The sequence below is a fragment of the Miniopterus schreibersii genome (genome assembly GCF_964146895.1).
Source record: "Miniopterus schreibersii genome assembly, chromosome: 14".
Lineage (NCBI taxonomy): Eukaryota > Metazoa > Chordata > Mammalia > Chiroptera > Miniopteridae > Miniopterus > Miniopterus schreibersii.
The window spans coordinates 36,862,379-36,888,847 of NC_138114.1; the positions used below are offsets into that span (position 1 = coordinate 36,862,379).

The 26,469-nt window shown below is 35.1% G+C and overlaps 1 protein-coding gene across 1 annotated transcript in view; it reads right to left on the bottom strand.

Moving 5' to 3' along the window:
- Window positions 1–231: 231 nt before the first annotated feature.
- Window positions 232–26,469, bottom strand: part of TM9SF3 (transmembrane 9 superfamily member 3) — a 46,823-nt gene continuing 20,585 nt past the window's right edge. The window contains exons 6-15 of the mRNA XM_081157532.1: window positions 22,592–22,723; window positions 21,200–21,366; window positions 18,821–18,915; window positions 17,004–17,134; window positions 14,152–14,291; window positions 11,388–11,456; window positions 8,490–8,636; window positions 7,874–7,957; window positions 7,656–7,732; window positions 232–4,362 (exon numbers count right to left, since the gene is read on the bottom strand). Coding sequence (XP_081013658.1) covers window positions 4,295–4,362; window positions 7,656–7,732; window positions 7,874–7,957; window positions 8,490–8,636; window positions 11,388–11,456; window positions 14,152–14,291; window positions 17,004–17,134; window positions 18,821–18,915; window positions 21,200–21,366; window positions 22,592–22,723 — 1,110 coding nt within the window. The 3' untranslated portion in view covers window positions 232–4,294. The remainder of the gene's footprint in view (window positions 4,363–7,655; window positions 7,733–7,873; window positions 7,958–8,489; window positions 8,637–11,387; window positions 11,457–14,151; window positions 14,292–17,003; window positions 17,135–18,820; window positions 18,916–21,199; window positions 21,367–22,591; window positions 22,724–26,469) is intronic.

The following is a 26,469-nucleotide window of genomic DNA, read 5'->3' on the forward strand; positions in this document are numbered from 1 at the left end:
TGTGTACTATGTGCTACAATAGTCAGATAGTCGCAACAGAGACTGTATGGTTCTCAAAGCCTCAAATATTTCCTATTTGGCCCTTTACAGAAAAGGTTTGTTGAACCCTGCTTTATTTAGTTGTGGGGAGCTATCAGTAATTTCTTCATATGCGTGCCAATAATAATGGGTTATCCCTTATTCTTGGTTCACTTGTTTCAAAAAGGAAAGAAAGGCAGGCTCCAAGGGAAGTACATTTAACTTTTTATTACTTTTTAAAAATCCAACTTCAGTTAAACAGACTAGATTAGAACCTCAAATGTATTTGATACATTATATACGGATTCCTATTACTAAAAAGCCAGCTGGAATATGGCGTACACAAACCAAGGTGTACAAAATGGAAGTAATCACCAAGCAGTAACTGTTTCCTTCCAACTCTGTCACAATTATCTGTGCTCTATGGGGATTTACAGATTCAAGTTTGACCAAGTTGAAAAGCCCAAGCGGGACTGCTTTTCCAAGTACGCTCTGTTGGCTTTCAAATAGAATCCCATCTCATTTCTTCCTTGCCTTAAGCTCTTACTTATAACAATTAAAACTTTCAAGTGACCTAAACTGATGAATTGGGGTAAAGACACAGAATGCTGCTTTATCAGTCAATTATTAGCAATCCTAGTTTGCCAATTCTTCAATATAAGCAGCTTCCATAACAGTTCTTCATTCCCATTTCTTAGCAAAGTGAAATAACTTAATTTTTACTTTTGTCTTTGTATACTTCTGCCTACAGCTCTGATAAGAATGTCAAATCAGATAGCTTTTAGAAAATGCTCACAGGGGAAACAAGTCATTCCTCATACTGAATTTAAATCATAAAAAAATTTCTGCAGCTGTATGTTAACTTTCTGCTCTACCCTACCTCTAAATCTAGTCTATTTCTGCATATACTTCCAATCTTTTAAAACTGTCACTTCTCTTATCTTTCACATCTTGATTGCTAAAATATAGCTTCATAATTGAAATTTTTATGAAGATATAAAACATTAATAAATACTTGTGTTTCCATACATCACTACTATTTATTATGTGTTCCAATAAATCAAGAGAATGAACTACTAAGACACACTAAAATCTAAACTTAAAACCCAGATGGAACTAGTGTATAGATTACAAAAAGGCTTTTCTTTCCCAGACTTCATATAGAGAAGCCCTTCGGTATGTAGCTTTTCCTGAACAAATTACATTAATACATGTTTTTCTTTTTTACATTTGTAAAAATTCAGGAAATTTTAAAATAACATTTATTTGCAAGACATTTGGCATAAGGTGGATTGTACACATTTAAGAAACAAAAGTTTTATCAAAATGAATACAATTTGTGGATAAACCTTAAATAAAGTGGCTTTTGGAAGAACTGGAATTTGCAGCAACCATCTTTATAGAGAGGTCCATCCACTCTCAATGGAAAACACCCAAGCATACCATTCACTAGGTGCATACACCATTCACCATTCAGATATCACCACAGAATAATGAATTATAAGAGTATGGGGCTTGATTTATGGGCAAACCCAGTACAATCTTGGAGCCCAACATGACCTACTAAATGCTTTACCATCCCTCCAGCCATTACAGTTCCACCTTACCCTACTCTTGTACAGGGATATACATATATAATGATATCAATTACTAATGCAGCTAAATTTTAGGAGAAATATGCTTACAGACACAAGGGGAAAGAATCTTTAGTTTTTGGTAGTGTTCAAAGCATCAGTTGGGAAGTTGAACAAATAATGTTAACAAATGAAAGGCAGATACGCAGCATTAATGGAGTGGAAAAACTCTGCCCTTTAATTATTTAAATAACATTTTATTTTACTAGTCTACAACTGAGAGTTAGGGAGCTAAACCATTTGTGAATTATATCTTCTTTAAGACACACCACATCCAGCCCCTCTATGAAGCCATAAATCAATACATATTTTCTAAAGGACTTTTCAAGATGATTTATATTCATTTTAATGGAGCTCTTAATATATATGGAAATCAGAAAACTATTTTTCATTGAAGATTCTAAAGGATTTCAAACAGAGCTCAACTTAATGGAAAGAACTGGTGTACCTGAAAGCCGCTAAATCACTCATTCTTTAAAAACCCTACATCTTACCTGCAAGACTCATGAGAAACAAATTTCATTTTATTACAACAAAAGCTTGCTGTCCAATTTGTGCTCTATCAGACAGATTATATACTATTATAAGTACTTTACTTGCAGTTAGAAACATAAACCATTAAATACTGACTTTTCAATTTTCTTAAGACCTTAAAGGCAGGTGAGAAGGAAAAGAAAATGGAAGAACCAGTGTATTACATTTAATATAACATTTTGGCCTGAAGGAGAGGATTTACCTACAGCTTCTGATCAAATTTCTGTCAGCCACACTTGAGTGGTAAGATATCAAACTTTTCACTCTTTATAGTTGTTGCATGCCACATGATAGGATGCAGAGTCTACTAATTTATAAACATATTTTTAAATGAAAACATCTTATGTAACTATGAATGGCATGAGTTTCACAATTAAGGTTTAAATATAGCTGTTCTGACTTTCTAAAAATACCAATATACAGTATTATTTTAGGTGGTCATTTGCATAGCAAACTATTAAACTAGAAACTCAATGGTTCTAGGAAAACTTCACATTATGGATAGTTCCAGAAAGATGTATTCAAAATTAAAATCACTGCTCTTAGAAAATTGTAACCTTTATTTGCTCATCCAATAGTAAGCTAAATGCTTTTACCCCACCCCCATTCACAGGGTACACCAACCTGAACAGATTTTGTGCCACAATTTCGTTCAAAGGGCCTGTCATTCACTTTGTGACTGTACTTGATAATCTAGATGTAAGCAAGTTTAGGGATTTTAAAGTGTGGGTTCCCTGTATTAGAAAAGCATAATTTACAGTTTATTAAAAAACTGCATTTCCTTTTGAAAAGATAGCTTCAAATTGCAAACACATCTATTTTCACAAAACAATTTGGTCAGGAACTTTTATTTTAACATTCTAAAGCAGTAATGCTTTAGATGTTACTTAAGTGCCCCAGACAGGATTAACAAAATTAAAGGTTTCTAAATTACAAATTTAGTTCCTGCAGGAGTCTCAGAAAAGAAACAGAAGAAAACAATCCCCCCTCCCAAAAGAAGTAAGACACACACACATTTTGAAGAAACCCCAATGTTTCATGCAGTGGTAGGCAAGATGTAAAAAGCCACCCAAATTCACACATTTCTACACCAATCATCAGCAGAAAAAAGTACTCCGTAGTCAATCTGTACATCCAAATGCATTTGGGAATCTACACCTACATTACATTATTTAATGTTATATACATTTATTACCCACCCCCCCTTGTTTTTAATAATTTCTTATGTAAAACCTTCATTCAAACCCAAAAAAGATGTAAGACTAACTTGGGGGGCTGGGGGGAGAAAAGATAATCACTTAGGACATTCAGTTAAAATGTAGTTTATCTAAATCTCAAAATGTTTAATAAAAACAAGTATCTTCTCCATTTAACACTTTGCTTTCTAACTGTACAGTAAATTGCATTGTAGAGAGTACACCTCTATCTTCAGACTGTATCTTCTTTGGATGGAATTAAGACGTAACTGGATGGTTTTGAGATAAATAAATGGTAAGTTGGTCCAACTAAGATGACAGCAGGTATATTACATGCAGAATTTAATATTTTTAATTCTTTTAAAAAATGGATGCAGTTGAATTGGGAAAAAAAAAAGGTCAAAAAAGAACCCAGATTCAATATATAAAAATGTCCCACAATAGGCTGATGATAGCAGTAAAAATAAGAGAAAAAAGCAATATTTCTGGAACATCATTTTTCAATAACGTGAAAGCACTAAGTGCCGGGAAGGTTCCTATCCATGTACTTTTAGCATCCAGTTTCCCTCTATTTATCTTACTGGAACAAATGCTTTAAATAAACTATTTGTCCTCTTCACTGAAGAGAGCTGGTCTATTTCATCTTTAATGAGCTAGTTTGGGGAAGATTAGCCATGTACTATAGCAATGCCTACTGCATAAATCCAAGCATTTGCTGTGAACAGTTGGAGAAAGCAGTCAGTAAGAACCTAGGATCAATGGAAACAGATGTTACTTTACGCCATCCATGAAAGATAGACCCACAAAGTACCCAGTGTTAACGCCCAAATCTCTTCTTGCGCTTTTTTTGCTGTGCAAGTTCCACCCCTGTGAAAGAGAAACTGATCCAAAGTTCCAGGTTTTCTTGGGTCTCTAGTCAATTTTCACATTAGTATAGATTTTTCGGACAAAGGCACTTGTTCCCATGTAACCAATTGCTCCTGTAAAGATAGAACAAGATGTTTTGAAACAAATATATACAGAGCAGTATCCATCACTTACAAACACTAAATGCCCTCTGCTCTGGGAAGTTATTCTTTTTTATCAAGATAATGTCTTTATGTTAGTATTCTCTCTCAACTTATTAAAATTATATCATTTGTTCTGCAAATCACCCGTTACTGCCATACACTGTTTGACCTGATACATTTTTAGAATTAAGTAACAATTATTACATATAAAATCAATAAATATATGAATTAAAATACATCTCTTATAAAGCAAGAATTTAATGACAAAAATGTGTTAAATGAAAACTGCATCTTTTTAAAAACTTGAGCATATATTATTCCTAGATTATTAAACCAGTATTCACATGTCCCCTGAACCATATGAAATCTTGAGGGTAAGTACGAAAGAAGTGACTGCGAACTCTCTTCTGGAAGAACTGAGCACCATAGCCCAACAGCACCTGAAGCTCTAGAGAAGCAGCCTATCCCGAGGGTTTCTTTTCTATGTTTAAATTGTAGAAGCTGTGTGGTTTACAGAATGAAAGACATATTTAAGGGAATGGACAAGAGAAGCCTAGTTTTGAATAATTAGCCTCAAATGGGGCTCAAAACACCAGAAAGCAGGAGTAATTGTCTGTTTTGTTGAATTAAGTGCCTATCTCTAACGCTGGAGTGCTTGGCACATAAGGTACCCCCAAAATATTTGTTGAATGAATGAATGATTGAACTGGATAGTTCTTTACTGCAAATACTAAGGGATCTTTATCTTTATCTTCAGCTGGTTGTTCAAATCATAAAGATTCTTTGATGGACTTAGGAATTTATTATCTAGTCCAATATTACTGGAAGTTTAAAAGTAAATCTTCCATTTATTTCAAATTATATTTTATTTATATATTATATCATAATGTAGTTATATAATTTTAACATAGTATAGAATTATTATATATAACATATTCTTATATATAAATATTTACAGTTGAAATGACATGAGGTTCAAGATTCATGTCAGAATAAAAGGAGGGTAAGGTGGGCATATAAATAAGACAAAATGGGCCATGAGACAATAATTATTGATGTTAGGTGTGTTAGGTATCTGGGGACTCATTATCGATAGATAGATAGACAGACCCTCTTTTTGTATATATTTGAAAATGTCCCACAATTTTAAAAAATCTCACCAAAACAACAAAACAAACCTATTTCCAACTATTTTTGCAATGAATAGACATTTTATAATATGAATTGATTATATTACACTTTAAAATACTAATAATTCATTTTGAAAGTTATATGATACAATCATTACAAGGTAAAAAAAGATCTTCAATTCTGTAAAAATTAACCTAAATCCTTAGTACATAAAAATATCTATAAAATTTTAACTAGAGTCAAAAACTCACATAATGTAACACTAATCCAATAATGAAATCTCATTTCCCAGACTTATAAAACATGCTTCTCCTTTGAGCAGAGATATGCTTAAAGCAAAAACAGTATCACACTAGAGAATCATTTTTCCTAATCTTATAGGAGTACCTCAAGAACAAGCTTATAAAAATATGACTTTATAAGAAGAGGACTGAATATGTTCTCTAGAAAAGTAAATTTCTTGGGAATAATACAGAGAGAAACTTTTAAACTTTTAGTTTCTTTAAAACTAAAATGCTATGCTCAAAATATAGACTATAACAACCTATTTCCCACCTTAATATACTTGTTTCCTTTTTCTACATTAAAAAAAACAATTATTTTTCTTTCAATTGCTGACACATAACCTGATGAATGTGTGTAATTCTGTATTATGATGGCATTTTAATCAGTTACAGCCTGACCTGTTTCCCCCTCTGCCCCCAAACTGATTAGCCCTGATAGCATATGAACCCACTGAAGAAGAAATCCTGGGACACTGCCAGCACAACAGGAAACTAAAAATGTGCCAAGATTTTCAGGCAGCAAAATAAAATTTCAACAGGAAAAGCACTAACATTTTTTAGTTAAATTCATCCCATTTTATTTGTAAGTGTCAAGATATTACCTGTCTAGGTCAAAGATCACACATGAAGTTAAGAAAGAAAAGAAATTTAACCATCTGCATAATCCCATTATTCTATATCTTACTGAATGGTGGTGATAACCAAGAAAGATCTCAGATTGCCAGGCCAGCATGGCTCAGAGGTTGAGCATTGGCCTAGGATCCAGGACATGGAGGTTCAATTCTGGTCGGGGCACATGCCCGGGTTGCAGGCTCGATCCCCAGTAGGGGGTGTGCAGGAGGCAGCCGATCAATGACTCTCTCATCATTAATGTTTCTATCTCTATCTCTATCTCCCTCTCCCTTCCTCTCTCTGAAATCAATAAAAACATTTTTTAAAAAAATCTCAGATTAAATAAAGAGGAGTTAGTTATATGAGCAATATTCTGAAGAGTGGTCAGTAATACTAAAGGAATCTCCTGATTGCCTAAAGATACACCAGGATGTTCCCACATGACACAAATCTAGTTTTAATTTTCAGTTCCTATTCATCCTTCCCCCAAAGTTGTTTAACTAATTATCACAAAGAAAGATTATCACAACAGCTATAAATAAAACATGTGATTATAATATAGAGAACTGCCTTCTCTTATAGCCTGTGGAATGAGTTTTACTATTTGACAGTAAATGTCATTCGTGTATGTGTGCACACATGATCATATACATGGGACATGTGAGTGGAACAGTGTCTTTTTTTAGTTGACACAAAACATTGTATTAGTTTCAGGTATGCAACAGTGATTTGATATATGTATATACTCTGAAATAATTATCACAATAATTCTAGTTAGCATCCACCATGATATAGTTACAAATTTTTTTTCTCATGAGAACTTTTAAGATCTAATTTCTAACAACTTTCAAATATACAATACAGTATTATTAACTATAGTCACCATGCTGTACATTACATCCCCAGGACTTAACCTTATAACTTGAAGTTTGTACCTTTTGACCACCCTTACCCATTTTGCCCATAGCCCCACCTCCACCTCTGACAACCACTAATATGCAGGAGAGAGTCTTCTGATGAAGGAAAAATGAAATCCTGGTATCCCAAAAATCCACAAACGTCATACCAGGACCTAGTGTTTAACAAGATTATCACATCTGCCTTATTCTATTACTCACCCGATAGCTAAAGGCTGATCAAACAGAATGTAATTTCTCAACTTCCCATTACTGTATTTTTCTGATTCTAAAACACTCAAAGATTTACTCATGATATTCCAAGAATTTCAGAACTTACCACACATTATCCCCAAGGCTGTGCTAAATACCGCCATATATCCAAAGTAAAATGATGTTTGAAATAAGCCATACATCCTGAAATAAAACAAAATAACTATATATAGTATATCCATTTTTACTTTCAATGTAAGGCATTACATGTAAGGCCTTAAACTCTAGTATTTAAATGACAAGTTTAGTTTCCTAAATACAAAATGAGAAAATGTCTCAACTTACTTTGTTTTGAAAAAATAGTAGTAAAAGGAATACATGTAAACATAGATTGCAGTTGATGCAGCAGAGAGAAAACTTGTCCATTGCCTGGGGGGGAAAATAGAACTCTTTAGAATGAATGGCACTGAAATGAGGATTTTAAAAAGCAAAAAATTTTATTTAAAAATATCCTTTAAAATTTTGTATATTTAAAAACAAATGCATGTACTTCACATTTAAATCTATCAACAAGGAGAGGGCCTAAGAACTGGAAGAAGAGACCCTGAATTTTGTCAGATTCCCTATAACAAGTGACTTTAAATAAACCATTTCCTTTTTCAGACCTGTCTTCTTGTGTTTAAAACAGAACAATGCTTCCTCATAAAGCTCTTTCTACATCAAACATTTTATAAAAATATTTCTAACATAGTGGCCCTCATTAATACAAAAAAAATTGATACTATAACAGAAAACCTTCATCATCTTTATCTATATCATTTTTATAACTGAAAAATTCCCTATACTATCTTAAGTAGCAAAATTTTATACAGATCTTTTACTTCACTCACCATACTTCAAATGGAATCTTATTTTAAAACATTATCATCCCCAGAGGTCCTTCCCAGAAGTAAGTACTCACCACCTGTAATCCTCCGCATTTAGCAGAAAGTATGTGCACACGATGGTCACGCAGACGGTCACGATGCACAGGATGACCAGCACCAGCATCATGAAGCCATAGACGTAGTAGATCTTATATGCCCAGAAAGATGTGAAGATGAAATACCTGAGTAAAAGGCAGAAAGACAGTTCTCTAGTCTTCATCTGGAAGCCCACCCTGCTCTTGCTAAGTCTCACATCTTAGTTTCTCACTTAAATTTCAATATTTTTCTTTCAAGTAACTTCTAACAAATTCCCTAACCTTTTTTCATCTATTAAATACTCTTAAATTCTCTCCAAAATATTCTTGGATAATCTTTCAGGAACAATTTCTTTAGTGTAGCATTTATGTCTAAGCAACCAATTAATTCGAAGCTTAAAGGAGTAAAATGTGGAAAAAACAAATAAAAATAGCTCAAAATTCACATTTGTAAAAAAAAGTTAATTCTCTCATTCTTTCATTTTTCTAGCTATGACACCACTCAAGCAATGTATTTTGCATTTTATAAAATATCCTATTAGAAGCTTTATGCTATCTTCAGAGGACAATAAGAGAAAGGGCATCAAGGTTTCACACTAAGATCTGAAGTGAGGACAGAACATTGTCACCACCCCAGAAACTCCCCTCATGCCTCTGTAATGACCTCCACCTTTACCCTGAGCAATACCCACCTTGCCACCTAAGCCTACAACCCTAAACACTATAGTATAATTTTGCCTGTGTTTTGTATTTACATTAAAGGAATCACACAATGTAAAAAAATAAAATAAAAAAGATTTTACACTAAGAAAAAGACCCTTCATTCGGATTCCATTACCCAAGTGATCATTCAATTAGAAAGGGAATCTTCTAGTCTCTTTTTCTTTTACTTGTCCTCCTGTGTTAGCTCATTTGTTCGTCAGTCATTCTTTCAGGGTACTTACAGAGCCCAGGGGTGAAGGCGACACAGTCTCTACCCTCAAGGAGATTACTATTCATCGGGGACACCAGTAAAGGGGCAACTGTGATGCACTGTGGCCTGTGTTCTGAGTACCCAAGAGGGGCACCTCACTGGTTTGGCTGGGCGGGGCTTTGGGGGGAGGGGAGGGTAAGGGAGAAGAATCAGATAAGGCACGTGGGGGGTGGAGGGTGAGGAATGGGGGAGCAAAAAAATGTTTCAGGCATAGGAACAGCAAAGGCCCACAAATAAGCGAATTCACTGGATTTGGAAAGCTCATGAGTCAAGTGTGGCTAGAACCACAAACGAAGGGGTGAGAGCTAAGACATGAGTGTGACAGGGCTAGATCCTAGATCATGAAGGCGCTTACCAGCCATGTCATGGAGTTTAGACCTGCCTCAGTGAAAACAGGAAGTCTTTAGCAAAGAAGTGACATGATCAGACTGACACCTTAAAAAGGTCACTTTGGCCACCAAGGGCAGAATGGGTGTGCAGGAGGTCAAAACAGAAGTTAAAGATACAGCAGAAAGGCTATCTAGTTGAAAGAGTACCTGAGAAAGCAGAGAGAGATGTGAACCAGAAGGAACTGAGGACGGGAAAAAAAAGTCAGAGGTGGAGTGAGGGTGAGGACACAAAGCAGTATCAGACAGAAAGGACAGAAGAAGTTCCTGAACCCACTTTATCAAACCATGAGCTAAAGTGACACACACCAATCCAATCCCTCTCCAAGGTACTAATGCCCACAGCTGGTAGTGACCACCAGGAGTTTGCCTAAATCTATGTCAGTTGTAATTGTAATTCTCTAGTGATAATTAAATCCCTCCAAGCATAAATACATAGCCAAATACATTAGACAATTTAATTAAATGTCACATAAACCAATAAACATAGGAGCAAAAGGAATGTGTGTTTTCTAAAAATTATTTTGAATGCTTTGGAAAAATCCAATAAGGTGAGTTGCTAAAAAAAAGTTGTAAAATTAGGTGTGGGTGAGATGGCTATAAAAGACTAGGGGACAAATGTTTAAATCTAGGATTCTGCACTTAGAATACTTTGACTTTAAATCTTTTTTAAAAAATCAGTGAAGAATGTACCTTTAGTTGTTTTAAGTTAAAATAAAATGTTATGTATGTATCTTTCTTTATAATTCCCTTACATGAGCCAACTTTTTCAATTAACCAACTTTCAGATGCAGTCATGTCTGTTAAGGTGGTGTCCACTGTAGAGTAGACATTCAGCAGTGGAGCAGCTGAAAGGAAACATGTAAAGGAATTTTGAGCAGTTACAATGAACGGTATTTCGTGGGCAAGGGCCAGAGGTGTAGGACTGAAGTTCTTGAGAAAGTCCCATACATAGAATTGTCTAGCCTAAAATGCCAGAGCATTCCCATCAAGAAATGCTGGAACACGGGCTAAGAAAAGAAAGGCTTACATTTTGCAGTGTAACCAAGGACGCAGTTGTGAAGCACGGTAACTGAGCACAGGTGGCATACCTCCCAACCCCAAACACAGACATTTCCCAGCACTCCTGTAGGTCTCTATGGAAGGAAACTAGGAATGACTATGCATCCAAAGACATCAGGACTGGTAGGTGATTGTTTACCTAGTTCCCTGGACCCTCAGAAATATTTCAAAAATACAACAAAAACCAGTGATTCCTTACATTGTGCATGTGATCAAAAGCTAGTCTAGCATTCTCTGGCATGCATGCTTTGATTTCTAAGACTTCTGTAAAATGAGAGAGGTCTAGAACATAATACAACAAAAGTATAAACTTCACCTGAATATCTGAAAACAGAGCAGAAAACTACTTTTGATAGATACAGAGACCCCTTCTGGAAGCCATGGAATTAACAGACTGATGCCTTTGCATCCTACCATAACTCCTAAATTCCCTAATTACAATTAAATCCCTCCCAAGCATACACTGCCAACACTTACATTTCAATGAAGATTGAGCCAAAAGGTAAAATTCCTCCCAGGCAAACAATAACTGCAGGCTCCATAAACCTGGAAAAAATTAAAATGAACAGTAAAGTTCTAGTATGATTTTGCTATATTATATAAATCTTGATAATAGAAAGCAGATGTTTAGTACTTAAAAACAATCTAAAAGACACAAACAAATCAGTAAAAGAAAAATTTAAATTTAAAGAGGCACAACACGGAGGTGGGACTTCAAATTAGTCCTAGAATAGAGTAAAAATTCTCTAGCATCAAAGGCTGAGATAAGAATCTGGGGGAAACAACTTCTTGCCAGTGGCAGAACTCAAGGAAGACTCTGTTTGCTCCTTTCTACACCTCTCAGTAACTTCTAAGAATTTTACAGGCATTTACTTACAGAAAGCCACAGAGAAAAAAAATAAAAGTCTTGATTGAGACCTCAATCTGAATAATGTTTCCCAAACTGTGGCCTTGCCATTTCTTTGCTCCCTCTTTCATTGAGTTCAGTAATTCCTTTTGCTGTAAGTTATATAATTAAGATATTATAAGTTCTGAGTTATAATGGAACCAATGAAAAAATACATGTCAAACCTCATTCATTCACTCAACAAATATTTACTAATTGCAACTGCTAATTCTCTAACTGGAATGTCTTATTTTGTCTCATACTTCTCTGCAAGTGTCAGCTCAAGAGTCTCCCTGTAACACTTTCTCTAAGTCTCTCAGGAAGAGGAGGGCCCTTCCCCCATTCTTTCACTGCCCTCTGAACATAACTCCACCACTGCACTTACCACACTATACTGTAACTAATTACATACATATCATACCTCACTGGATCATAAACCCTGGCAGGTAGAAGCTATTTATCTAGGTATTCCCAGTGCCCAGCACAGTGTCTGGCACATAAAATGTACTAAACTAATATCTCTGGAATGAACAAACTAAAAAAACGGAGAGGAAAATCAAAGAATTTGAGAGTTGGGGAAAAAAACCTTAAAAATCATTTAATTTAGTCTTCTTTCCTCATTTTATAGTAAGTCAAGACCTACAGAGGTCAAAAATAATCTGCCCAAGGTGAGACACTGAGAGCCAGATCTAGTATTCAGATTTTGGTTCCCATGTGTCAATATAAAGAAAATGAAGATACATGCAAGCCTTCCTACACCTAAATGTGACCCATGGTTGGCAAGGTCATGTATTGTTCCCTCCTCTCCTTCACTAGCCCTCGTGACCTAGAGGAACTTTTGTGACTTTGGACTATGCTTTTCCTTTTAACTTATCCTCCCCAGTAATAGGTGAACATCAGGATATCAATGGGCCTCAACAATCATATTTGAAAAGTATAGTTGAGTTTAAAAAACAGACTAGAAAATTCTCATCAGACCAATCTAAGAAAAAAAGTACATGGACAATTTCTAAGATTAGAATAGATCGCTCTCCTTTAAACTACAGGGGATATTTTATTCAGCCTGCATTTCTATAAATGTCTACATATTCCCAAGTCTACAAAAGAGTGTATAAGTACCTGAACATAAGTTACATTTATAATGTGGTAAAATATCTAGGAACAGAGGCTTCAATATATACCCCTTATGAATATGTAGAGTCTACTGTACAGCTATTCTTATGAGATGGGGAAATGTAATAAATGTACAGAAAGACTGTTCTATTTTTGTTGCCAAGTAAAAATTAGAAAAAGAATGCAATAAAGAATAAACCAATGTAATAAATATTAAATATATTATATTATTAAGTATAACAGTCAACTTACTAATTTTAAGAGGCAAAACATATATACCGAGTTCACATTTTTTCCAAATTTGAGTTACAAGAATTAGAAATTTAAACATGTTAATGACATTTCATTTTATGTGCAAAATTTGAAAAAATATAAATCATCTCAAATTAAAAATTCATCAAGAATCATAATTTGAAAGCTAATTAGTCAAGTAAACTGTAAACTATGTTTACACTGTTGCAACAGAAGTCTCTTCATCTGTTAAACAGAAACACTTGCCACTCTTTGTCAGGATTAACTTTGAATTATAGGAGATCCTCAAGAATACATTTTGTACATAAAAGGTGACAGAATGTATTTGAGAGATTCTATACTATCCCAGAAGTGAACATACAGACCACAAGTCAGTAAATTACAATTGGTCTCATCCCTAATTCATCTCTCAATTGACAGGACATATATGGCTATAAATGTGTGTCAGTATTGCTTAGAATAATAAAATATCTGGAAAGGAAAATCAAATTATAAATGAAGGACTGGCAAACTTTCTCTATAAAAGTTCAGATAGTAAATATTTCAGGTTTTGCAGATGATATGGCCTCTGATAGAATTTTTCAACTCTAATGCTGCATTGTAAAAAGCAACCAGGGAAAATATGTGAACAAACAGGCCTGTTCCAACAAAACTTACTTTAATAAAAACAGCAGCAGGTCAAATTTGGCCTGAAGGCTGCAGTTATAAAACGATTGCAGCTCTATCTCACCCACCTTTACACACAGTATACTTAGCAAAGCATCTGACTTACCTGTAAATGGCACCAGTATTTAGAAAGTGAAAGGATAAATTTTACTGCTACTTCTAACAATATAGGTTAAAGGAAAATGGAAACAGACAAATTCTTAAGTTGAAGCTTAAGACAGTCGTTTTTATAAAGCATGCCAATTCTAAACATTACATACACGGAACAGCCTAAGAACTTCTATATTGGGAGAAACAGTCACATAGATTTAGCATTCTGTTTACCATTTTTTCTCCGGTATGGGACGAGGCACAGCATTGACACGACAGGGAAAGTTGGGCTGACCTGACAGGTTTCGGCCAAGTATCGTACCCACAAGATTTAGAGGAAGAATAACAAAAAAACAGATGCAACAAACGGCCACCTGTAAATTAAATTAAGATGTGCGTGACTACTCAGAGATAACGGTAATAAAAACAAATCACAGGGATACAAAAATTTAAACACGATTTGATCACATAGGAAAATGTTTAGGTTCAATAGGGGTTAAAACTGTGCAAGATACACACTAGTGAAAATAGGAAAAGAAAGTGCTTTAAAATATTAGACTTGAACTAAATAGAAGTTGAAGTGTTTCTTATCTACTTTACTTCCCTATTTTTCCTATTCTTCCATACCGGCTCTGTTATAGTCCTTTTTTCTCTCCTTTCACTCTCAGTTAGGAAAATATTTATTTTTGTGATTTGTTTCCTTTATATAAATCTGGCTACACAAGGACACAAACTCAAGCTCTTTTCCAGCCAGCATCTGGTTAAGATCACTCAGAACTTCTGAAAAATGAAGGAGGACTGAAATCACCTCTAAGATCTCTTTTAATTATACATTCTGGGGTTCTAATAAATAGAAAGTAAAAAGGAGAAAAAAGTTAAATGAAAACTGAAGAAATAAGAGAAATGAAGAACAGTCAATAGAGGAACCTATATAAACAGCCTCACTGATACATTATCTACAGTTTATCATTTGTTTAATTTTTTTCCCCTTCTCTTGTCTGTTTTACATCGGATAAAAAATGTAAGCAGTTTGTTAGAAACTTTAGTGATTAAACTGTGAAACTCCTTTATGTTCAAGTTCTGAATGAGTTTACTTGAAGAATACTGAGGTTGCAATGGGAGCGGTTTAAAAAAAAAAAAAGTCACATGGAACAGAATCACCTGTAAAGTCAGGATTTTTCTCAATACTGATATTCAACCAAATAAAGTGGTTATTGAAGAAGATAGGACTGAACTATCACTCATACCCTTGATATCAGATCTGTCTGTATTCATCACAACTTTGTTGCTCTCATAAATTTAAAATGTTAAAATACTGAATTTGCAAAATTTATTTATACTAATAGAATCATGCTTACATATGTCTTCTATATTTTGCTTCCATATTAAAGTTTTATTTTAAAATTAAGTTTGCCAGATAAGAGTTAAAAAACCATTAGTCTAACACACTTGTGAAAACCCTGGAACTCAAACCAATACAGGGCCTTCACCTAGCCTCCCAGTCACTGCTCATGGACCAATCGAGAGTGAAAACAGACAGTAGAAAGAGGAAAGACTTACTCCAGATCGAGGGCCTCCCATATCTCTAAGAACCAGTTAGAAACAAATACTGCCTATCAGTACTTAATACCCCACAGATGTAGCAACTGGCCAACTCTTCTCAATCTTAGTCACAAACCAAGAATGCAGCTGTTACTTACTCTACCTTTGCTTCCAGGCTGCCCTTTGGGAAATCTGTCATGTGAACAGGATGGGAAGGGGAAAAGCAGCCTGAAATAGGCTATTTTAGAATGCTAAAGGATATACATTTTATTTAGGGTTAGAGACAGTAACTGCTTCTAGGTAAGGTAATTCTCAGGAAATATGCATCGTCTCGTCAGCCACTATGCTTATGCAGTTCTGCGACACCTGCTCCGCGTGGACAATTTTATCATCCTTTTCTAGCTCACACATTTTTATGACTTTATATCTACATAAAAATGATTTAGCTTCAATTTAATTGACAATAGTACCTAATAATCATGGTATTGCCAACTCAAACACAAATGCCCGTAAGAAACCTAACTTTATCAGATATTTCAACATGCTAATAACTCTCATTCTGTTTCCTGGGCCACTTCAGTGCTCTAATAGAAGAAACACTAGATTTGAAGTTAAAAACTTATTTTATCTTTTCATTTCCTTGGGATAAATACTCAGAAGTGAAACTGCTGGATCATATGATAGTTCTATTTTTAATTTCTTCAGGAACCTTCATACTGTTTCCCACAGTAGCTAAAGCTAGCATTATCCTGATACCGAAACCAGAAAAAAAGATACTATCAGAAAACTACAGACCACTGTCTCTCATAAATTTAGGTGCAAAAACAACAACAAATTTTAACAAATGAAATCCAGCAATATCTAAAATGGATAACACATCATAACAAATTGCGGTTTAGCAAAGGAATGCAAGGTTGGGTTAAGATTCAAAAATCAATGCAATTCACCACATTATCAGACTAAAAAAAGAAAAATTATAGATCATTTCAAAAGATGCTGAAAAAGCAACTGCAAGACCCAACCTCCATTCACAGTAAAAAAACAAACAAACACACACACACAAAAAAACACAAACTCTCAGCAAACTAGGATTAGAAGGGAACTTTATCAGTTTCATGAACGGCATCTACAAAAAACCCACAGCTAACGTTTTACTTAAGGACACAAGACTGATTTTAGAGAGAGAGGAAGGGCAGAGAGAGAGAAAAATCAATTGGTTGCCTCCTGTACACGCCCTGACCAGAGGTTGAACCCACAACCTTTGTTGTACAGGACAAAGCTCCAATCAACTGAGCCACCCGGGGTGATGGACTTTCACTTTACTAGATCACTGAATCAAAAAAATAAAGGGCAACTGTAGGTTTAAACTTAACAAAAATTACATGGAGACTAACAAGAACTTTCTTCTTCACCTAACTGCCTAGGACTGGGTCAAGACTGGTTGTAACTATCAAAACTCAGTAAGAAGTACTTTGGAGAGACAGCAGGCCTCATATTAGAATGTTTATACTTTTCAGTGTAAAAGTATGACTCAAGCAACTTACCATTGTTCCAAAAGGAATGGCTCTTGAAGCATGGTAGTAAATGGCTATAAAATTGATGAAGAAGGCAGTGCCACACACCATAGCTGGGATAAGGAATGCCCCAATAAACATCTGCTTTATCCATCTTCTCCCTGGAAGAGAAGGGAAACTATGAAAATCAGAGACAGACAGACAGGCATATGTTAATATTTAAAAGCTGATTATTTAGTTCCAAATTTGACATCCTAATAAGTATTTTAAAACAATAGCTAGTAAAGACCAGTCCAGCTATTCAAGTGTGTCTGTCTGATGGAAACATCATTTTTGAACTGGGTCTAATAGAAAAGAGCAATGAACTGGAGTAAAACATTCTGATGTTTTGTCCTGACTCTGCCACTGAACTACTGTGAACTTTGGTAAGCCACTCAGTATTTCTGGGTTATAAGTTGTCTTAGGAGGGTATTTTCAAACTGTTGCTTGGACTTCTGGAGCTTGTTGGAGGTGTCCATGAAGTCACTGGTAAATAAAGAGCCCAGGTCCCCAAGCCCTGCTTCAACCAGAACAAGTCCATTTTCAACAGTTTTACACACTGGAGTTTCATGGAAGCTTCACTGCAAAAGAGGGTTACACTGCTTTAAAAATAAAAATTTAAAAAACCCTAGGTTAAACAGTCCCTAAATTTACTCTTAGCTCTCTAATAACATTATAAATATATATTTAAATTTACTTCTGTGTTTTAAAAGGAAAAATTACTGGAATGTGTTTCATAAGCTCTCTCAGCAATTAGAACTAAAGATGTATAAATTTTATTATTTCTTTGTACCTCTCTGTATTGCCAAAATTCTATGTGGTGAGCGCCTACTATTTAAACAATAAAGGGAAGGCATTTTTAAACTAAGTAATCAAAAATTTTTAATCTTGTTCAGTAACCAAGAAAGCACCAAGATCTCTCTCTCTCATGCAGAAGAGTGCACAAAGTAAGTGCGCCACCATGGATGTGTCTTCCTACCACTTAGGAATGGAGAGGAAAGATTTAACACTGGGCCCCTATTAAAATTCACCTCCACAGCCATAAACAACAGGAACCCACACAGAAAATGTATAGGAAAAACAAGCGATAACCCAACTTTTGTTTTTTTCTATATAAAGCTATTTTTAAATATCCATCTCATAGAGTTACTACCCCAAATCTCAACACTCCTCCAGAAAACCTCCTTGATTCTGAACTTTCTCCTGTACTTAATTTCTTTCTCAGGTAAGTTTCAAGAACCACTCCTTTCCAAACTAATACCCAACATTTGAACACCACCACAAAAAGGGTAGCAACTAATTATTTCCCCTACTTAATTCCAAGTCTTCCCTAGCACTCTCTTTTCCTGCACTTTCCATTATCTTCTCAGATTCAGACAAGTATTAATAATTTCCATATTCAACTCTCTCTTTCCCTCCACTTTATCCATAAACCATAAAACATGTCTTTATATTCAACTATAAAGCTATACATTCTATGTGGAGGCCTCCCATAGAGCACATGGAGGAAGCTAGGCTCCTCAAAGCAAAATAATATCAATAGCTTAAATGTACTCTCTCCTACATGCTCCTCAGGCCTAACTGCTTAGTGGACAATGGAAATAATCACTTACTTGTTCACAGTTTTAGGAAATAAAATGCAAGGGGGTTCCATAATAGCAAGATAGAACACATAATAGGTTTGGTGGAGATTATGGGATAGCAAAGGATTTTACAATGCCTGTACTGCCTATTTTAAATTCCAAATACCTCACTGTAAAATATTAGCATCTATAATTAAAAATATAAAGTGATAACTCATAAGTTACCTCCTTGTCTAGCATATAGACTTCCCCCAAAATAACCATTCACTGGAGATGTAGCAGCATAGACAAATATGGCTGTACTGAGCATTGATCCCCTCCTAGAAAGGCAAAAAGATGTGTAAAATAAAACCAACAATTTAAAGAACTTATCATATAGCCTATCACATTAACATCAGTTTTATTTCAAAGATAAATTTAATAGCAACACAAAAATATCCTGGGCCCTGGCCAGGTAGATTGATTGGTGAGAGCATCATCCCCATACACCAAGGTTTCGGGTTATAACCCCGGTCAGGGCACACACAAGAATCAACCAATGAATGCATAAGTGGATGGAGCAACAGATCCATCCACTTATGCATTGTCTGTGTCTCTCTGTCTCTCTCCACCGCCCCTTCCTCCCCGCCAAAATCAATAAATAATAATAAGTACATATCATCCTGGACTGCAAAGGACCTCAAAAGGTTGCCTAGTGAATGAATTCCAGTTAAAATTGCACTTAAATGTTCTAGGCTGATCCTCAGTTTTTAAAATCTGCAGTGAAATTTCATAATATATTCTGAAGAAACAGGGTGGGGCAAAAGCAGGTTTACAGTTGTTCGTATGGAAAATAATACAATAGTTAATACATAATAATACAAGAATAAACTGTGTTTCTCGTACTCACAACTGTAAACCTACTTTTGTCCGCCCTGTATATTACATTTCTTTGGCAAAAATATTAGAAGCTGGCACTAAAATTGTTTTGTAACCCTGTGAATCAATCACATCATATGGAAAGGATATTCAACTGTTAAGAAAAATAATTAGAATATTCCTCTTATAATTTAACTGCTTAAGATTCTTGCCTGCTGATAGAAATATAAGTAGTATAATCTATTAGTGCTATTACTTTAAATGGTATAACACCGAGACTTTTCCCATTTAGTTTCCTATACTGTTAAAAATTGTTTTCTAAAAATCCATTGGTCCACAAATCAACATTAATTCAGATCAACAATTTCTAACCTCCTCTTGCAATAATGTCATCTAGGATATTCGTGAGTAAAACTAGACACAATTTTTTAAATGCCTAATTGCAGAGAGAAGTATTAAAATGATAAATGACAGTATCATTTGCCATAATACAGAAATGTACTTAACCCACTAACAATAAAGACCATTTCTGAAACTCACTATAACTAGAAAGGCAAAATATGTTCTCTGTATAGAAAGTATCAGAAGTTCTAGCAATGGACAGAACGTAGAGCCTTGTCAATGTGAGCTAAATAATATTCTTTTAAAGAGAATTTACAAGAACATCACACTAATGTGTGCACTGGTAGGATATACAATTTTTATAAATTAACCACCTTCTGCGCATAATTATTACATTCCACTGTCCACCTAAGAATACAAAGACATCACATAGACTTAAAATATATAACACTCCTCTGACCAAACACCTTTGCTCAATTTCTTAAAGTGGATGTGTAATAGTTAAAGCATTGCACTATTTAATTTCCACCAATATATAGCTAAATATAAATGTGGTAGTAAATAAGAATGTGTCATTCCCATATTTAAAAGATTACAGGTCTCAAAGTCAGTTTTAAAAACCAAATTAGTTTTTTCAAGAACCCAATTAAACAATGCAAGTATTCACTTATTCCTCCCATACTATCATTAACAATTTCAACCTATTTTCTATATAGGACTAGCAATGCTGAAAACTGAAAGGCTGCTTTAGTCTGAGACCAGTCTAATACCAGCCAGAAGTCTTAATACTAGCAGAGAGGGTTCAAAAGGCTGCTTATGTGACTGAGAGAGTCCAAAATGACCATCAGGAAATTAAGCTTGCAGTCCCCAGGGACATTTCCACTAAATGGAAAAATGTATCAGAAACCATGTAAAGGTAGGATAAGAAGTTATCCAATTATTTTTCTAACCTCACGTGTCTTCTCCAACACTCATTTTATTATTATTTACAATGCTTTCTTCTGGTCTATAGAGAATCTCCCAGTTTTAGAGATACATGTGAAGAACTCATTCAGTAACTGTGAAAGCCTTGTGCTTCTTATGAAGACTGGCTTTCAACAAAAATGCCTATACACTTTGTCAAGTAAGTTCTGGACTATAAGTCACTGCTCATACCTCTAATGGGACATAACCTTTACAGCCAACCAAAATGTTCAGTAAGGTCAGTAAGTTTTAGCACATAATAGAAAAATATACTTATACCTGAAGATCAGTGTTCATTAATTTGTCTGCAATAATGACATTTATGCTATTTAAATTCTAAGAATTGAAATAAGCAAATATTTAATTATGACTGACTTAAAAGGTTCCACTGATTAAAATGATTCAAGAACAACAAAAAAGTAATAAAGTACAAGCACTTACTCTGTATATAAATCTTCTATCATTGCAACAATAATAACAATGAAAGACACAGCAAATATCTGACATCCAGAACCAATGAGAGAGGAAAATATCAGTGGGTGACTTGATGGTCGAAATACATCTCCATGGACCTGCTTCCATCCATACTCGTCTCCTAGATCTCTATCCTACAGACAGAAGAGAAAGTCATTCAGAACTAAATTAAAATACAGAGAATAGATGAAAAATTATAATTACAATTGTAAGTTTCCTCTCTCTAAACTTATAGCTATTTAAAGGAGTTCAGAAGATCAAGAAATTTCAAACTTAAAATAATCACTGCCTTAATAACTTTTACTAAGTCCCAGGAAGGTGGTGCCTAGTTGTACTCAGAAAAATCTTAAAGAATGAAAAAAGAAAATGGTCTACAAGCAAAAACAAATGGTCAAACTGGGAGAAGAGCACACCAGCTCACTTAATATTACTTTTAGATACTACTCTTGCCATTTAATTTACATCACGACTATGGCTCACATATGACTAGGGGCCAGGTGGAGAAGATTATCAAAACCAGTACTAGATGCCCTACCAATACAGAAATGTCCCTTAGAGCCCAGAATCTAAGAAAACATATGGGGAAAATATTGGACAGTTAAATATTATTATTTTTAAATAAATGGTTTGTTTTTTTAAAGATTCAGTTTTTCCTTTTCAACCTGAGTAAGCAAGTATTTAAAACAGTGTTTTTAAAGAAATATCAGTCCCTCAAGATAATCTGATTTTGGGGGGAGATCCTAATCAGATATGTTTGAGAAGCATCAAATATTTCATCTACCCTCTGATACTTCACAATGCACATTAGCATACTAATATTTAAATCTGTTTGTTTCCCAATTTATTTAATGATGGAGCATAACTACACAGAATAGCCATTAACATTCTATAGAATACAATCTTTCCTCACAACACTGGTCTATAATTTTGTAAAAGAATTTAGAAAACAAGCCCCCCTCCATTAAACTAAACGTAAATTAATCCTTCTGTGACTCCCTGAATTTTATACAATATTTAATAGTATTAGAACCTCCTAGGTGCAATTTGAAATCAAAAGCTCTGAAAACTGAAAGTTTGTTTCATAAGTTTGACATATCCTTATCTTGTGGCAAAACTTAAGATTGAACTAACAACAGGTTATTTATACTGTTTATCCCACTTGGGTTGAACATTCATGTTTTGCTGAAAAAAATTATTAAGATTTGATTAGAGACGCCTCTGAGAGTTTATACCTTTCTAAAACCTGAAATTCTAAATTCTGAAACTCATCTGACCTCAAGATCATGGACCTGCATTCCAACATTCAAAGGATACTGAGCTGAATTGTTTTTATAAGTACAATACAAAAAGTTTGCTCACCATGTCATCCATTTCTTCTTCTTTACTGTACCGAGCATAATCTTTTCTTAAAGTTCTCATCAAAATCATTGAAACTAAGCCCACCAAGAAGATAACCATCATAAAGGAGTTGAAAATTGAAAACCAATGAATCTAAAAATAACAGAAAATAAAATAATACTTACATAAAATATCAGTCACAAAATTCACAGGTTCCATGATAACCATGGGACGTTAATGCAAAAAACAAAACAAAACAATCTTTTAAAACTTTTACATAAAAATACAAACTCCAGGCACACTGGGTTTTATAGATGAGTATTCACTATACAAAGGAATTGACTTTCTTTACAGTAAGCTTCAGATGCACTAAAAACAAGGTATTGTTTATAGAGATTTTCACAATCAAATTTATTATACAAATAAAGTACAAACTGACTACACAGCGTTAACTATTCAGCATTACAGAGAAAAATCATGGAGCTTTAAAGTCAAACAGGCCTGGGTAGCCCAGGCCAATTTCTAGGTATGTGACCCCAATTTCCCTATAGATAAAGAAAATAATACCATCTCATGAATTGTATGGTAATAACATAAAAAGTACAGCACCATGTCTGGCACAGAGCAGTGAATAATAAATGTCAGTTCCCTTCCCTTTAACTGAGCAACAACCTGAAAATCTCCTTTGAACACCAAGACTAACACATCATGTTGGGGGCCATGGACATAGGCCACCCTCCTGAACCATCTGCTTCACTTCCAGTTCCACCTCTCCACTCTGTCATCCCCTCATTCCAAATCAGCTATCCATGGTGCAGAGAGCACTGAGGTAGCCACAGTTTCATAATGTTCCCAAGGTCTTGACTTTGATTTCGCCCACACATTTGTCACAAAATTATGTCCAGATTCTGGTTTATATAATCACAAGGACTACTGTATCTCTGAGTGCATCTGGCTTCCACTAGGTCTGTGGCACTGTCGAATAATTCCTGTGTATTTCAATTTCCAAGAGTTCCTTAGGAACAGATCCAAATGGTCTCCTCTCCCCTCAAGGCCGCAATGTCATTATTTTTCTTTGTTTATGCTCCTGGCCTTTACTCCTCATGTCAATCTCCTAGAAGCTGTTTCTATTAAATCAATCCTCCCGCCAGACTCTAACCTCTTCCACGCCTTGAGATGTTTTTGCCCCTCTCATTTTGCACCCCTAAACTTACACCCTTCTCCAGCATCAACATCCAAAGGTCCCTACCTATAATAGTATCTACTCCCTGGGGCTGTTACATGGTTTAAGCAAGATAATGAATGTAAAGCATATAGCATAGTGCCTGACATATAATAAAACACTAAAAAAATTTTAAAGTTGTTATTACTATTATTATCTTTTGAAGTATTTGTTTGATCTCTTGTCCACTCACTCTTTCAATCTTCTTTTTACCTCCCTCCTTTCAATGCCAACACTTTTCAAATGAGAAAACCACAGGGTCTACTTCCCTCACTTACTCCTAAACACATCATCTTATGTTGCCCCCAAAAATTTCTCTCAAAAACCTGCAATGAACCTCTAAACTGATTCTGCAGTCAATTAGCTGCCCCCACTCTCCCTGCCATGTTTGATCTTTGCTGACACTATGCCATCCCTACTTCACTGACTGCTGCTTCTCCTCTTTCATCCTAGATGCCTGCTCCTCCCACCCCTTGTGAACTTTTCCAAAAGCTTCAGTCTTGGTACTCTGCAGAGACTTTCTTGGGCTCTCAAACTTTTAACTAGCATTCCAATGATCATGGTAACACCCTCTGCCACTTACCCCCACCCCACCCCAAATCTCTAGCTCTCTTTCTCCCATTCATGTTTCAGACTTTCACTAACAATGATCATTTCCACTTGAGTGTCTTTCTGGAATTTCAGACTGCCCTAAAGTAAACTAATAATCTTCTGCCTCACGTATAACAACTCGCTTCTGATTTCTAACTTCTGCTAATGGTTCTAACATTTGGCTTTGACAATTTGAAATTATCTCTGGTTCTTCCTTCTCCTTAATCCTTCCTTGGTAATACTTATTAGGCTTTTTTTTCCCTTCAGAATGTGTCATATCTTTCCCTTTCTCCATTCCCATGCTATCACCTCACACCCTGATAACTCTAATGGCCTCCTAGTTGGCCTTATTTTATTTTTGGTCTCTCCCCCCTTCCTTTCAATCTGTTCTATAAAAAGTTACTCAGCGAATCTTTCTGAAACATCATGTTCAAGTACCACTACTCTAGAACTTAGTGACATTCCCTATTTTCTCACATATTAAATCTAAACTATTTCCCCTAATATTCTGTACCTTTGTAAGACGGCCACCTCGCTTTACCTAGCCAACTTTTCTTTCCATTGTATCCTGTATTCCAATCAGGCCTAGTGTTCCACAGTGACCCACAAGTACAGCACACTCATTTCCACCTATGTAGCCTTCTTATAATTCCTTCTCACATGAGATCCACTTCCATCCACCTTTGCAAATTCTATCTACTGTGTAAAGCCCAACCCCAAACCCCTCCTCTTCCATATAACCTCTCACTGACATATTCCAGTTATTCATAGATATATTCCTGCTCTAAACTTCTACAAGCATATACTTAGAACTTCTGACATGAAGAATGTACTTTCTTGTACAATTTGGATAGCTTTTAACTTGGGTTAACATGCTGAGTTGTGCACTAGGGGGAAAGACAGTCCTGGCTGTTACCCACCCTGAGGATTCAGGCAAGTGACAAACTCTATGGCTCTCCCTGAAAAACAAAAGACAGCCAGTTGCCTCTGCCTCTTCAAGAGATCATTTCTTTCTTCATTCCACAATTTATTGAATATTTACTGATATTATAAGAAAAAATAATACATTATATTATGAAATATTTGCAAAAAAGGTTATATAAATCTAAGTTTATCACAAAAGTATCATTCAAAATTTATAAAAGCAGTCTATAATTATAGGCTTTTTCACGATTTGACTTTGTTCCCACCCTGGGAAAGTAATAATCCAAAAAAGGAAAGGAAAGAAAAAATTATGTATGACTCACATCTGCTTTCAGTCAACTTATCAAATTTTTGAAGAGGAAAAACATTTTCTAAAGTTACTATTTAGTAACAAGAAAGATTTTCTTACTATAATGCTAAAATTTCTAACAAAACTATCTGCTATTTTCTATTCAAAGATTTGAACTTCAAAGCCAATACCTATTATAATGTATTACTAATAAGCTGATATTTTATGATATCTATTTATTCAAAAATTATGAAATACTGTGTGATTTTTAAATTATTATACCAAGGAACATATTTCTTAAAAATAATAAAGAAATCAGATGTGACAAAGGGATTACTAGCCCTACAAATTGCTGACTCTAGCACCCCCTAGTGTTGCTAATCGTACAGCAGCAGCCCAGGTTTGTCATGAATTTTAGAGCACTGGAGATGAGTAGCTCACTACAGCACCAGTGCTGCCTCTTACTGAGCACCTGCTATGTATGAAACACTAAACTGGGTGCTTTATGCATTATGTACCAAATGGAATTTCACAGCAACTCTGCAAAGTATTATAATCCTTGCTTCACTACTAAGGAGACAGAAGCTAAAGAGCTGAGTAATTTGACCAAGGTTAGAGAAGTGGCAGAGACAGACTGTATTCAGCTCGAGCTCCTAAGCCTGTGCTTGTAGTCATTGTATTAGAAACAATCCCTGCACTTACGCAACAGTCCCATCCCCTTCTGCCTACTTAAGAGAAATCTGTAGTAGTTCTCCCCGTTCTCCTGCACTGTCCATTTTGCACTCTCTACTGAACCCCATTCAACATATAAACATGTTTCTCTTACACCTTCAAAAAAAGAAAATCTCCTGATTCCACCTTTTTTATTAACTA